Here is a 14,350-nt window from a genome sequence, read left to right on the forward strand (position 1 = left end):
CCTCTGCCTGCTTGTGTGCGCTCTCTCTCTCTCTGACAAATAAATAAATAAATAAAATCTTAAAAAAAAAAAAAAAAAGATTTTAAGGAAAGGGCTTTCCCAGTGCAGGGAACAGCATGAGTGGAGAAATGGAGTTATGAAGAGGAGGTGTGTTTGCAGGACAGCAGGTTCTGGTGGGGTGGGGAGATTCAGCAAAGTTGGAGCAGTTGGTGGTGGCAGCCCGGTCACCAGGAGACATGAGCCAGGAGAGTCTGCCTTAGTTCTGTGAGCTTTGTTCTCTCAGTGGAGAAGCCCTGAAAGCCTCAAGCAAGGGAGCATGATGACCAGATTTGCATCTTAGAAAGTTTGTTCTGACAGCCCTCCAAGGCTGGCGGACAGTAAGTGTGGAAAACTTCACGAAGTTCCCAGTGAGCAGAAACAAATGAATTGTAGGTCATATTATGTAAGACTCAAACAGCTTTGAATGTGAATGTCATTTCATGAACATTACACATGTATTTGGAGAATTCCTTCTATTTAAACAATAGCAACGAGAGTCTGTGAGAAATGGGTGATACTCTGGTCATGAAGCCAGAATTCGTATGGCCCAGGACATTTGCAAAGTGATGGAAACTGGCACGCTGAGGTCCAGTATGCCACAAGGAAGGGGGGACTCTTTAGAAGAGAGGTTCAAACAGCCTACTTCTAACAATGAATCCAGAATGATCTTCAAATGTAGGGGCACCTGGGTGGTTCAGCCGGTTAAGTGTCCGCCTTTGGCTCAGGTCATGATCCCCAAGTCTGCTTTTTCCATTCCCTTCCCCCCATGTTCACACACTCTCTCTCAAGGCTTGGTGGGTTAAAGCCTCTGCCTTCAGCTCGGGTCATGATCTCAGGGTCCTGGGATGGGGCCCTGCGTCAGGCTCTCCACTTGGTAGGGAGCCTGCTTCTCTTCCTCTCTCTCTCTGCCTGCCTCTCTGCCTGCTTGTGATCTCTGTCTGTCAAATAAATAAAATCTTGGGGGAAAAAATCATCCTAAAATGTAGAGGTAACATGCAAGTCAGGAATAAAGTCTGTGATGGCATGTTACAAGGTCAGCCAATCTGGGACTCCTGGGTGGCTCAGTCAGTTAAGTCTGCCTTTGGCTCAGGTCCTGTCCTGGGATCTAGCCCTGTCAGGCTCCCCGCTTAGCGGGGAGCCTATTTCTCCCTCTCCTCCTAGTTCATGCTGTCTTTCTCAAATAAATAAATAAAATATATTTTTTTAAAAAGGTCAACCATTTTAAGTTACATCTACATTACTTCTGTTGCTATGACCTGATGAATATCTAATGTCTTTATAGGTATTAAGAGCTCCTAAGGGTGTTTCTTTAATCCCATTTACCCCCTAGCCTTGTGAACACAAGAGTAAAGCCAAGTGGTGTCAGTGAGGATGCGTTCAGCTCCACACAGTGGATCAAGAGTAAACTCCAGATGCTTCAGGCATGGTCTGATCAGGACTCCTGCCCCATTTTTCCATGGTTCTCTTAGCTCTGCTAGGAGAATGTCTGCTCAGCGAAACTGAAGCAGTCCAAGGCCTCATATCCTCAAGCCCACTTTGTCAAGAGAACAAAGAGTTTCTCTTTCTCCAAGCCTCCTAGTAAAATTTAAGCTTTATTCTTTTAAGATTTTCTTTATTTGACAGAAAGAGAGAGAGATCACAAGTAGGCAGAGCAGCAGGTAGAGGGAGATGGAGAAGCAGGCTCCCCACCAAGCAGGAAGCCTGATGCAGGACTCAATTCCAGGAACCTGGAACCGTAACCAGAGCTGAAAGCACAACGCCCAACCGACCAAGTCACCCAGGTGTCCTAGGCTTTATTCTAACTGCATCCACTTATAACATGTGATCACTAAACCCATCAACAACAGGGGGAATGGGGTTCCACTGATTGGCTTGGGCCCTTGGAACTGGGGGTCAGAATGGTCCCACCCAAAATGCTTGGCAGCTTCATAATGGGAGAGAAGTAGGATGTTCAAGGGACAGCAGCCAGAAACATCTACTACACGATTAAAAAATTACCCTGGGTGGTCTAACAGCCCCTAACAAGGGCTACAGATATCAGTCAGTCTGGTTTGCCATGTGTCATGTCTGTTATTGGAAGTGAGCCTAGAGGCACCTGGGTGGCTTATTCGGTTGAGTGTCAGGTTCTTGATTTCAGCTCAGGTTATGACCTCAGGGTAGTGCGATCAAGCCCCATGTCGGCTCTGTGCCGAGCGGGGAGGATGACTAAGATTCTCTCTCCCTCTCCCTCGGCATCTCCTAACCACTCTAAAGGTAAGGAAGGACACAAGGAAGGACACCATCTACCAAAGACACTTTATTCATTACCTCTTACAGTTAATAGTAAGAACAAATAATAATAACAAATAAAAATAATTTGTAAGGGGACCAGACATTAGATACAAACAAGGACACTATTAACATTAAAGAAAGTGCGTGCTGGCTGTAGCTGTGTGCACGCTGGCGGCCACAGAGGAGGCCGAGGCCTCTGTGAAGGAACTCTGGAGTCTGCGTCCCAAGGCTGGACATCCAGATCCTGAGCAGAAGCTCCCTCTTTCCCCATCAGCCAAATAGAATCTGCAGTTTCAAAGTGTCTTCCAGCTCTCGCTCCTGGCGTGTTCTCTTCACACTTCCTTAGGCTCCAAGTTGTGGGCAGAACATGAATCGGAGGAAATGTCCGTTCGCTCATCGAGGAGGGGGATCTGAGGACCAAGGTGGACCCCACGTGCACCGTCCTGTACTCATCCTGCCAGCCCAGCTTCCTTCTGTCTCTGTTCCTCCTACTCCTGGCTATGGTTTTTATTTTTGTTTTTTCCTCCTCCGCCTCTACCAGTTCCTGGCATTTCAGAAACTCTAGAATGTACTCCATGGTGGGCAGTTCTAGTCCTGGCCTTCTAATTAACATCAAAATGATCCTGCCCTCCTGGGCAGGCTGAGAGACGTGTCTTTTCTTCTGTGTCCTTGGTGTGAGGCCAGGTCATAGGTTCCCGGCAGGGCAAGGGTCATGAAATGCCTACACTGGAGGGACAGAAGTAGCATCCTATTTAACTTAGTAGAGAATGAGCCCGAGAACCTTAAAAGATGGTATTTCTTCCCACACCCGGGGACCTCCATAGCTGACGCCTAAGAGTCGCTCAGAATCAGGTCACAGATCTGCAGGTGATCAACTCAAAGCCACATTCTCCCGGGAGTCCACAATCCTGGGAGTTTTCCTCTAGATTGGAAATGGTTATTGTTGCCCCACCAGGAAAAAACAAAACAAAACAAAAACAAAAACTAACCATTGTACTGATTGGACAAAATCATCTGTCTTACAAGTGCTAACAGCAACTATGTGCATTCAATTTGATAGGTACGTAGCGAACAAGCTGCATCTGTTGCAAACAGTCACAACTTCCATCCAGAGAGGCTGGGTGCTGGGTGGCAGAGGAATTCTGAAGGCCAGATCTTCATGGCTGCTTGCTTCTCCGTTAATCTTTTAAACACTCAAAACAAAAGCTCAGATACTGGGTTGAGGGCCCCGGAGGGTGCCCAGTTGTTACCCTTCTAGACAAAAAGAGAGAAAGAGAAAGATGGGGAAATAAACAAAACAAACTCTTAGAAAAGAAGTACTACAACAGATCTATCTGAGAAAGAGCAGATTAACACACTTGTACCATTACTTCAAGTAACACTGTTTGAATACTATTTTTTAAATTAGAACAGTCACTGTTCTAGGTTCTCTGTCCATAGTAGCTTATCTGATTTTTATCCTATGAGATAAAAATCCTTATGTCCATGTCACAGATGCGAAAACAAACTCAGAGAAGTAAATAACTTATCCAAAATCACTTAGCTGATGCAAGTTAACAGAAGAGGCAAGGCGCCAAACCCATGCTCTAAATCCCATGCTTATTTTTGCCTCTAAGGCGTTCTCTTTAGAGAGGATGCTTGATGTGAAGGCTCCTCCATAAGGAGGAAGGGAGGTTTATAAGGAGTCTGCCAGTTAAGGTTCCCCTTGGGTGGAGCCAGCAGGCTTTCCCACAGAACTCAGGCTCTTGGCTGTTGAGGACTAGACCACGTGTCTGGCCCAACATGGCACGCCTCGTGTGAGTCAAACCTTTGTACCCACATGAAACTAATGACTTCTACGACTAAAGAAAACTTCATGTGCAAAAAAAATCATGGGGGGTGCGCCTGGGTGGCTCAGTGGGTTAAAGCCTCTGCCTTCAGCTCAGGTCATGATCTCAGGGTCCTGGGATGGAGTCCCACATCGGGCTCTCTGCTCAACAGGGAGCCTGCTTCCCTTCCTCTCTCTCTCTCTGCCTGCCTCTCTGCCTGCTTGTGATCTCTGTCAAATAAATAAATAAAAATCTTTAAAAAATAAATCATGGAATTTCAAAACAGAAACAAGGCAGGTTTTCCCAGAACGGTCATAGTGACTTGAGGGCCTCAGCGGGCAGTGTGCTCGCCCAGGGAAGTCTGCAGAAGAGAAATGTGCACAGAGAACGCGGAGCCCCTGCCCCCTTCCTCAGCTGCCTCTGCCGCACCCCAGCTGCCTTCACCTCCTCCACCCTCTTTATTTTTCGACTCTTCTGGAAGTTAGGCGTTCCTCCACCCCTCCCTCTCTCCCTCCCTCCCCTGTTCTTACTTCTTTAGGAAGTAAAACAGCACCAGCACCACTTGCCTTATCTCTGTAGAAACTAACTGGGTTATGCCTTGAGGTCTGGGTGGGGAGGAAAGGAGAGATCTGCCTTGACATGGGCAGGCTAGAAGGATGGGACAGAACCCTGTTTACATCCAACAGTTCTTCCCTGACCTGGGTCCTAGATCCTCAAACAGCTTGGAAACTGTCATCACAATGACTGGAGTCCTATCTGGAAAAGTTTATAAAGTAAAGGGACCTTAAGGGCATCTAAATTGTTTTTCTTTTTTTATAGCTGAGGACACAGAAGGTCAGAGAAATTAAGTGATGTGTCTACAAGTCACGTAGATGGTCAGTGTTAGAGACCAAGTGGTGGCCACTTAACAATAAGAGGGAGTAAAAAAACAAAAAAAAAACAGGAAAACAAACAAAAACAAGAGGAGGGGGCATTCTCCGATCTTTCCCTTTTGATCAGAAAGCAAAAACAAACAAACAAACAAAACAACCTGCGGCCAGGACATGAAGATACAATGGTCTGGTCCCTGTCCCTGCTCTGCCCTGGGCATCCCACTCCCTCTCCAGCCCACTGACTCACCTAGTAGTCAGGGCGAGGCAAGCTTCTCTGGTGCACATAGGGATTCTGTGGCTGACCAGGGACATTTGCTTTGACTTTAGGGAAGATGCTCCCATTTGCTCCGGGATTGCTGAAGCCTGTTGTCGTCTGCTGCAGTCTCAGATTTTGAAAGTCGTTCTCAATCAAATTCTCTTCTTCAATATTCTTGTTTTTGTTCTTTGAGCTATAAGGGTGATAAGAATTAGGATTTGACAATGGCAGAAAGTTCCTTAAAGCAAATGTTAGTATTCTTTTTAAAAAATTTTTTTTCAAATTTTGAAATAATCTCAAATTTACATATAAGGTACACACCAAAAATTATACAGAGCTTCCATGGGCCCCCACCCAGATTCCCCAACTGTTACCATTTCTGCAACATGAAGAATAAGCGTTTATACCTGACACCCCACTACCCATAATGCTTCACTACTTTGTTCACTGTACATTCCCTAAGTTTTAGGACAGTCTCCTCAAAAGCTCTCTGTTAACACTGATCCAACACTGCCATCCAGTTCAGTTGGTCTCATGCAAATTTTGCTAATAATATTAATGCCCACAGGGCACTCCCAGAATGACTGTCTCCTACCGGAAATGTTAAAGGGAAATGTTAAAGGGAGGACCCACTCACCCTGTGAACCCAGGAGCCAGCCCAACTTATGGAAGAATTCCCGCCCTTTGGGAGCACTCCTGTCTAACTAAGGAAAGGAGAGGAGGAGAGAAGCTTCATTCTCTCTGGAATGGGCAAGCAATTAATAATTCTTGATGTGCTCCCAGGAACGATGAACCTGAGGCTGAACTAGGAGCCAGCCTCGCTCTGCAGCAGGAAGCAGGAGCTGAGAAACATAGCCGTCGTGGGGTCACAAAGTTCCACACACAGCCCCTGAGGATGCTGGAAACCCAAGACAGATAGGCAATCCTCCTACGAAAGGAGGAGACAGCCTTGCTCCAGAACAGAATGTTCTGGCCATCTTCCTAGAAAAGGGAAGGTCACACTCACACTTCTGGTTCACAGCTTTGCGTCCTTGTAATAAAGGCTGTGGGGAAGAGTTAATATCAAACTCGACTAATAAAAAAGAAACAGTATCTATTTATCCTCTCACATTATCATACAAAAATACCTCTTTTGCCAAAATATAAGATATGAGCGAAGTGTCACCCACAAGCAGCTTGTTTTTACCAAAGTGCATCCCCACTTGGCACATTTCGAATGGAATAGAGATAACAGTGTTCTTTCTCCCAGTTAATGCAGGGAAATTTATCTAAATATTTGTTGAATAAATGAAAGGACTCTACGCAAGTTCTTCGGAAGAGCACTTAAGGCACCTGCAAAATGGCTTTGCAGAGAGAACAAGGCATAGGGCTCAGCTGAAGCCCAGGTCAGGCCCCTGCCACAGGGTACTGGGCCCAGGGCCTTGACGAATGATCCTTGACTACATGAGTGGGGCTGAAAACTACTAATGGAGAGTTTCAGGGCCATCAGAAAATGGTTGTTAGGTCACATTATACAATTAAGTAAAAACAGACCTTGTTAAGCTGTTCAACAATGTATTCTTTTTAACACAAAGGATGGAGCACCTGAGTGGCTTAGTTGGTTAAATGTCTGACTCTTTGGTTTCAGCTCAGGTAATGATCTCAGGGTTGTGAGACTGAGCCCTGAGTCAAGCTCCACGCTCTTGGTATTCCTCCTTCTGCCTTCCCTCCCACCCCTGGCACATGCTTGTCTCTCTCTAAAAACAAACAAACAAAACCCACACAAAGGACACAAAATTATGTCTGTAATACCATTTGAGGGGAGCCTGGGTGGCTTGGTCATTAAAGTATCTGCCTTCAGCTCAGGTCATGATTCCAGGGTCCTGGGATCGAGCCCCACATTGGGCTCCCTGCTCAGCGGGGAGCCTGCTTCTCCCTCTCACACTCCCCTTGCTTGTGTCCCCTCTCTCACTGTGTCTCCCTCTGTCAAATAAATAAAATCTTAAAAAAATAAAAGGAAAAAAATCATTTGAAAAGAAAAAATCTGGAAAGAATATGCCAAAATATTAGTTGTCTTAGGGTAGATAAGTTCTGAGTGATTTTTTAATTGTGCTCCTTTACACATTTTTCTGTTCTCTTCAGTAATCACGTATGGCTTCCATAAGCCAAAGCAAATGAAGGTAAGAGAGAGAGCCAACAGTACTAGAGAGGTTTTGCCTTATCTCCCTTCTTTTGCCCCAGCAAGACTGAGCATGATGCTGGTGGTGATGTGCCCTAGGGAAAGGGATGCTCCCCTCCGTACCTTGATAAGACAATCAGTGCGATCATCAGGCAGAGAATGAGGGCACCACCAATGCTGCCCACGACAGTGAGGATCAGCTGAAATTCTGAAAAGGAAAAGCAAAGAGTAGGCACAGCCTCTCACAAGCAACCCCCATTGGGTACTGCACAGATCCCGGTGCTCCCAGCAGTTCCCACCCCCACCAGGGCCAGCTTGGGGGGCAGGCTGGGGGAGGGGTGGCTCATCTCCTTTAGCGCCACCCCCACTACTATGTCCTTAGAACCCAATCAAAGAGGCTGCCTTGTCACATAAAAGAAGACCGTAGACACAGAGGCAGCTGCGGTCTGGGGGCAGGGCCTTCCTGGACTCTGTGGAGATGAGATCTCAACAGAGGGATGCATCTCTTCCTAAGCTCTGCTGCCTCTGGCTGCCCACGAGTCTCATCTTGCTGATAAGCAGGACGAATGAGGCTAGAGTTACATTTTGTCACTAACAGAGGCTTGCAAGAATTAGTGGGGGGAGGGCTCATGGCTACCTGTATTCTCTCACACTATAGAGCACGGCAAATGTGGCTATAAGGTGGCCTGAGCACATGGCAGATTTCAAACACAAGGTATAAGAGAAAAAAAAAAAATTGTCATGTAACTCTTACAATGATGACATGTTGAAAAATATTTTTGATACATGAAGTGAAATGTTATTAAAATCAACTTAAAAGCAACTGAACTGGCAACAACATATCACAAGCTAGTAAACAGCTTGGGGACAAAAAGACTTGAGTATTTAAAGGGTTTTTAGTCCTGCTTTCCTACAACCACAAACAGTTTTGGAATATACTTGTCTTTTATCCTTGCTAGTAAGAGAAAATGAATAGAATGACAGGACGCCCTCCTCTGGTCTGGCCAAGTCGAGAACCCACCTCTTGGGCCGGGTTCCGCCATCTGCTTTAACGGAGGGGCTGCTGCCTATGACCGCAAGGCAGGCATGGGTTGGCATGATGCAGAACAGAGAATGTAGGCAGATTTTTTAGCTCTTTTTGAAGGGAACCAGAGACTTTGAATCCTGGGCAGAATTCTGAATGTGTTCCCTATTTCTCAGAAGCTTAATAACAAAGCAAAACTTTTATACTCACGGTCTTCACAGTGAACTCCACTGTAACCAAACGCACACCTAAGATACAAGAATGGAAACCACGGTGTAGAGTCTCTGTGAGGAACACATCAGAGTTCCCACCCAACTGCCATGTCTTCCTTTCCATCTGCCTTTCATTCTACCTGCTCCCCCTTCTCCTTCTCCTCTTCCACTGCCTTTCCTTGTCCTCCCACTCCTCCAGGTGAGCACCTTCCATGGAACTCTGGAAGGCAGAAAAGGGGACACAGTTCCAAGTGGTCCCATTTCCTACTGACAGAACCCTCCATCCTCTGAGCTTCAGGGAGATCCAGCAATTCAAACTAAGCTGAAACCCAGAGGCACAGAGCACTGTGAATCCCCTCGGGGGCAAGGCCACATGGCTCTGCCACTCAACTGCTGCCTGGAAGCTGGGGCTTGTTACTGACATTCTCTGAGCTTCACTTTGCTCTCTGGCAAATGGGAAACGAATTTGTTCCTGACAGTGTTGCTGTGTGACGCGTATTACCTAGCACGGTTCCGGCACACAGAGAATGTTCTAGAACTGTCAATGCCGATAACGATTACAGGATGGTGCTCTTACACCTACCAACGTATGGCAGCACTCCAACCCATGCATATGCTATACATCCATCCCTTGTGGCTAGCTCTTGTTGTGGGAAGATGAGAAAGGAGTGACTTCTCTTACTCTTGACAGATCCCGCCATCACTTTCTTTGTAGCCTGGCAGGCACACGCATTCAGGCTTCCCAGTGTTCTTGTTCACTAAGCATTGCTTATTGTGGTCTGCACTGCAAGTGTCGGGACATCTGACAGCAGAAGCTTCAAAAGAAAATTTCTGAGTTATTTTCAGAAACAACCCCTTTGACCCCCAAAGTGCTATGCCACAGAACATGATTTTTTAATACTGTTTTTCCTGGGTAAAGCGAGGTGTTCCCTAGCTGCGTACCCAAACAGTCCTTGTAAGAGGCATATGAGCTGCCTCACCAGGTCCATGTGTCTAAAGCCCATCTCCACACCCCTCAGACTCTGGAATGCACATGGAAACATGAGCAGTAAAGCTCATATTTTGCAAATGCAAAAGAAGAGAACACATGGGTTGCAAAGAACACTTACAAGCAAGTGGAACACTCACCCACACACACAGGGACCTGGGCATTAGGTCTTTCCATCCCCTGCTTGCATTTACACAGCAAATTATTGCTACAGTGGTCTTCCTCTGGTTCACAACCATAATAATCACACAGACTTCGAGCTGAGAGGCAGAGACAATTCGAAAATATGGTCAGCAAGACAAAAGGGAGGGGAATTACGGCAAGGCAATAAATAAATGGTGGTTTTTTTCAGGCCACTAAGCTTAGGGGTGCTTTGTAACACAGCAAAAGTGAATTGTTCCAGCTGTGCTGGGGGCTGACGAGTCAGCCTGAAGGAAACACAGGGCAAGGAAGGCTTTCTGGGATCATCTGGAAGCTACACCTTGGTATAAAGCCTTGTTTCTCCTTTCTTCCTACCTTCCAAAGAGAGAAGCAAACTAACCGGTCAGTGTGATGACTTGGCTTGGGAGGCGGCTGGAAAGGATAGAACCAAGCAAAGGAAGAGAGGGAGGAGGAATGACTAGTTAACTGGAACAGGGCCCATCTGTGGATTCAAGTCTCCTGCTTTTCTTCCCCCCTGCTTCTCATAGAGAATAGAAATGTTCACCAAAAGGACTTCGAAGAAAAGTACTGAATGCTTACCATGGTATTTCATACCACTCGTGCCGTTATGAGTTGCATTTGTAATGGATTCAGACACAGTCGTCTCATTTTCTTTTGTAGTTTCTGCGAAGATGTTTAAGACCTCAACCACAACAGCACTGTCGCCAGCACGCATCTCTGATCTTGCTGAAGACGAGATGCTGAAAATGAAAGGAATCCATCACTTGATGAACTGAACTAAAAGGTCCACAGACCGGTCTTCAAAACCTCTCAGATTTCCCAGTCTCCCAGCTCTAGTCCTTTTTTTTTTTTTTTTTTTTTTTTTAAGATTTTATTTATTCATTTGAGAGAGAGAGAGAGAGAGAGCACAAGCAGGGGGAGAGGCATAGGGAGAGGGAGTAGACTCCCCACTGAGCTGGAAGCCTGATATGGGGCTTGATCCCAGAACTAGAGATCATGACCTGAGCAGAAGGCAGACACCTAACCATCTGAGCCACCCAGCCGCACTACCACCCCCCTTTTAAAAAAGATTTTTATTTATTTATTTGAGAAAGAGTGAGATCGAGAGAGATCACAGAGGCAGAGGGAGAACCAGACTCCCTGCTGAGTAGAGAGCCCAATGTGGGGGTTGATCCCAGGACTCCAGGATCACGACCTGGGCTAAAGGCAGATGCTCAACCAACTGACCCACCCAGCCACCCCTCCCAGCTCTAGTCCCGATCCACTCTCCTATATCCATAACTGGGGCCCAAATACGGTGGGCCTGAGGGTGCAGGAAGATGGCAATTTATAGGCCCAGAGATCTGGCTTTCTTCCAATGTGTGCTCAGCAGTAATCTCCAGCCAAACGATGTCCTGCTGAAGGATACTGAGAAAACTTGTGGACAATCCTTTTTAGGAGCTAGAAGTCTGCAGCTAACCAAAAGTAGAACACAGAACATCTGAAACTTGCCCCTTTCTGTAGAAAATGGAGAGTAGGTCTCCTGCTGAGCTGGTACTCGTGATAGACTGAAACAGGGAGGGTGGGGCGTAGGGAGCAGGGGTACAGAACACCATCAGAGCCCCAGATACCAAGTGCCTGCGATGAGCAAGACATGAACACTACAGTTTGGAGCCCTAAGAACCGCCGTGCCAAGTTCTAATTCTTCCACCATCTAAGAGGAATCAAGTGATACAACCACTAAAAGAGATGGTGGGGGGCGCCTCGGTGGCTCAGTGGGTTAAGCCTCTGCCTTCGGCTCAGGTCATGATCTCAGGGTCCTGGGATAGAGCCCCGCATTGGGCTCTCTGATCCACAGGGAGCCTGCTTCTCCGTCTCTCTCTGCCTGCCTTTCTGCCTACTTGTGATCTCTATCAAATAAATAAATAAAATCTTAAAAAGAAAGAGAGAGAGAGAGAGAGAGGGGAAAAAAGGACTTTCCTCCTTCCCTCTTCAACCTGTGGTATGCATTTTTAAGACTCATGATATATTTTTCCTGTTTTTTTTTTTTTTTCCATTCTGACTTTTGAATAAACATCAGAAGCTTGGAAACATAGCCAACCTACTTAGAAAATGTTTACAGGGGCACATGGATGGCTCAGTGGGTTAAGCCTCTGCCTTCAGCTCAGATCATGATCTCAGGGTCCTGGGATCGAGTCCCGCATCAGGTTCTCTGCTCAGCAGGGAGCCTGCTTCCTTCTCTCTCTCTGTCTGCCTGCTTCTCTGCCTACTTGTGATCTCTCTGTCAAATAAATAAATAACATCTTAAAAAAAAGAAAATGTTTACAGCTATGTTAGTTCTTCAGGACAATCAAGAAAATCCAAAATCGGAACCAAATTCTGTGTTTAGGAACAGTCATCACCAAAGGAAGTCTCCCGAAACAAAATGGGCTTCAGATTCTAAAGTAAAACAATTCATTCATGATAGGATTTAGGGGTGGCTAGGGAATATACAGGGCAGTGAGAAAAGGGTATTTGATACAAGTCATTCTTTATCAGTTGAAAATGACCAGAAATCTCTGGTATCTTTTTGCAGTGAGGATAGGAAAGAAATGCCATGCACAGTTCATTCAAAGAAGCTACTAGAGCACGCTCCAATTTAGGGGGCAAGATATTACAATGAAAGGAACAATGGAACCGCCACATATTTAATGACAAATGACATAGCATAAATGATCAGGGCAGTAGGCTTGTAATGAAACTAGTCACAGCTTCCCCAAGCCTGCCTCCTCTTTCTGAAGAGAGATTTGAGAGAGAAATTCTGAGGATCCTTCCGATTCCAACATTGGTGTCATAGATAAAGAGCTCAGGGAGCAGAGGGCACTGGACCAGAGCTGAAGAAATGCCTTTCTAGGTGAGAGAAGGCCCTGCACATCCCCTGGGGTACCCGAGCTGATGCATCTCTGAAACCCTCTCTTATGTAGAAGGTTGCCTCTGAACGCTCCTGGCTCCCTTTCAGTAAGTCCTTTAAAAAGGAAATGTATGCAACAGTATCAGGGAACCTCCCCACCATGACCCCATGGGACCAGCTCTCTATCACACTTGTAGGGTTCCCTATTCTAGAAGCGACACAGATAGAAACAATGCACGGCACTCCAGCAGGTGTCTGCCGCATACCCACATCCAGCTTCAGGGCCTCGACTGGTGTCTTCCTCTTGCCATGTGAGCCCCATGCCTCCCCCGTCAGGCTGCTCACTGGCCTCTTGGCTACCAACTGCATTGGCCCCTTGTACACTGCCAAGTTCCAACCTCACCATCTTTATAGGAGGTCTCCTCTGAATGTGTGTGTATCAAACAGGTATGCCGTGTCTTACTCCACAAAGGATCTGACAAAGCTCATCAAGACAGATTAGGAGAACCCTAAAATGTAACTACATTAGGGCTGCCTTTTCTGTACAACTCCATTCACCTTAGAACCTTCTTTCCCCAGCCTGTAGTGCATGTGTATTGATATGCTTCAGAGAAGGAAGGCCATGATGGAATCACTAACTTCGTGAGACTCCTCTGTCTCTCTAGGTCCCCAGGTGGCATCCAGCACTGGTCACTGCATATGGATATGCTCAGTAATTGCTTGTTATTCCTACAGAAAGAGCTCACTGCTGGCCCTCAGTAGCTAGGTTGTGACTGGGATATTCTTGTCTCCCTTACTTCCCATCCCATGAGAAAAGAGATGACTGTGAGCCATTCCTTCTCTTCCCTGCCCTCTGGAATGCACATTCTAGGGGTTGACCAGGTGTGGTTTTAGCCAAGGAATGAAACCAAACCAACTGGTTCGAGGGAGCCCCTGGGCCATGTGTCCAGGTTGCTAAGGAGACAATCACAGGCAGCATCTTGCTGCCCCAAGCTACCACCAGCCCATCCAGGCCAGGGTCAGTGTGACACTGGAAGCACAGCCCCCTCCAGTGCTCAGACTGACCACCTCTTCTTATGATTTGCCACTGAAGGGCCTCAGAGAACTCCAGAGAAGACCCGAAGTTAGGCAAACATACACCGGCCTCCCAAGTATCCCATCGGTCCTTAGCAAACTTACCTTACTTTATCAATCACAGTCTGTCCATAATCAGAATTGGCAAATATGCTTTTAAACTGTGGAGGAAGGCGAAGAGATGTATTAATAACCACAAAGGGGGGGAAACGTGATCCTAGATCTGAGTTTTCACACAAATACATTTCTAACCTCATTTGTGTAAATACACGTGGCTCATCACAGCAATCTGTCCCTTATATGGGCTCTAACACCTTTTGATTAATTTTTGTTTTACACTAATACAGTTCTGAAATGTCAGAGTTATGTAGGAAAAAGACCCAAGGCACCCAGCCCAATCAGTGATCATACTTTTAAAAATAAGGTGCCCAGCTTACTCAGTCTGTGTTTTCAAACTCCCCGTGGAGTTTTGTATACGTGGTTTGCATGTCTGTTAAAGACTTCTCTACAAGCACGCTTCGTGCACTCCTCCATTCCCCCAGGGAACACTTCTTTAATCGCCCACCTTGACAAGGCATCATGCCACAGACAGATGGTGGAGACAGGTGGGTCCTGCC

At 46.4% G+C, this 14,350-nt stretch overlaps 1 protein-coding gene across 3 annotated transcripts in view; it reads right to left on the reverse strand.

Moving 5' to 3' along the window:
• Nucleotides 1-2,322: 2,322 nt before the first annotated feature.
• MUC13 (mucin 13, cell surface associated) overlaps nt 2,323-14,350 on the reverse strand; it is a 29,967-nt gene continuing 17,939 nt past the window's right edge. For 2 of the 3 annotated variants that reach the window (XM_059162931.1, XM_059162929.1), the window contains exons 6-13: nt 13,839-13,894; nt 10,370-10,530; nt 9,769-9,888; nt 9,323-9,455; nt 8,639-8,676; nt 7,528-7,612; nt 5,238-5,439; nt 2,323-3,564 (exon numbers count right to left, since the gene is read on the reverse strand). In XM_059162931.1, coding sequence (XP_059018914.1) covers nt 5,238-5,439; nt 7,528-7,612; nt 8,639-8,676; nt 9,323-9,455; nt 9,769-9,888; nt 10,370-10,530; nt 13,839-13,894 — 795 coding nt within the window. In that variant the 3' untranslated portion in view covers nt 2,323-3,564. The remainder of the gene's footprint in view (nt 3,565-5,237; nt 5,440-7,527; nt 7,613-8,638; nt 8,677-9,322; nt 9,456-9,768; nt 9,889-10,369; nt 10,531-13,838; nt 13,895-14,350) is intronic. The other variant, XM_059162930.1, reaches the window with a different exon arrangement.

The sequence above is a fragment of the Mustela lutreola genome, chromosome 2 (genome assembly GCF_030435805.1).
Source record: "Mustela lutreola isolate mMusLut2 chromosome 2, mMusLut2.pri, whole genome shotgun sequence".
Classification (NCBI taxonomy): domain Eukaryota; kingdom Metazoa; phylum Chordata; class Mammalia; order Carnivora; family Mustelidae; genus Mustela; species Mustela lutreola.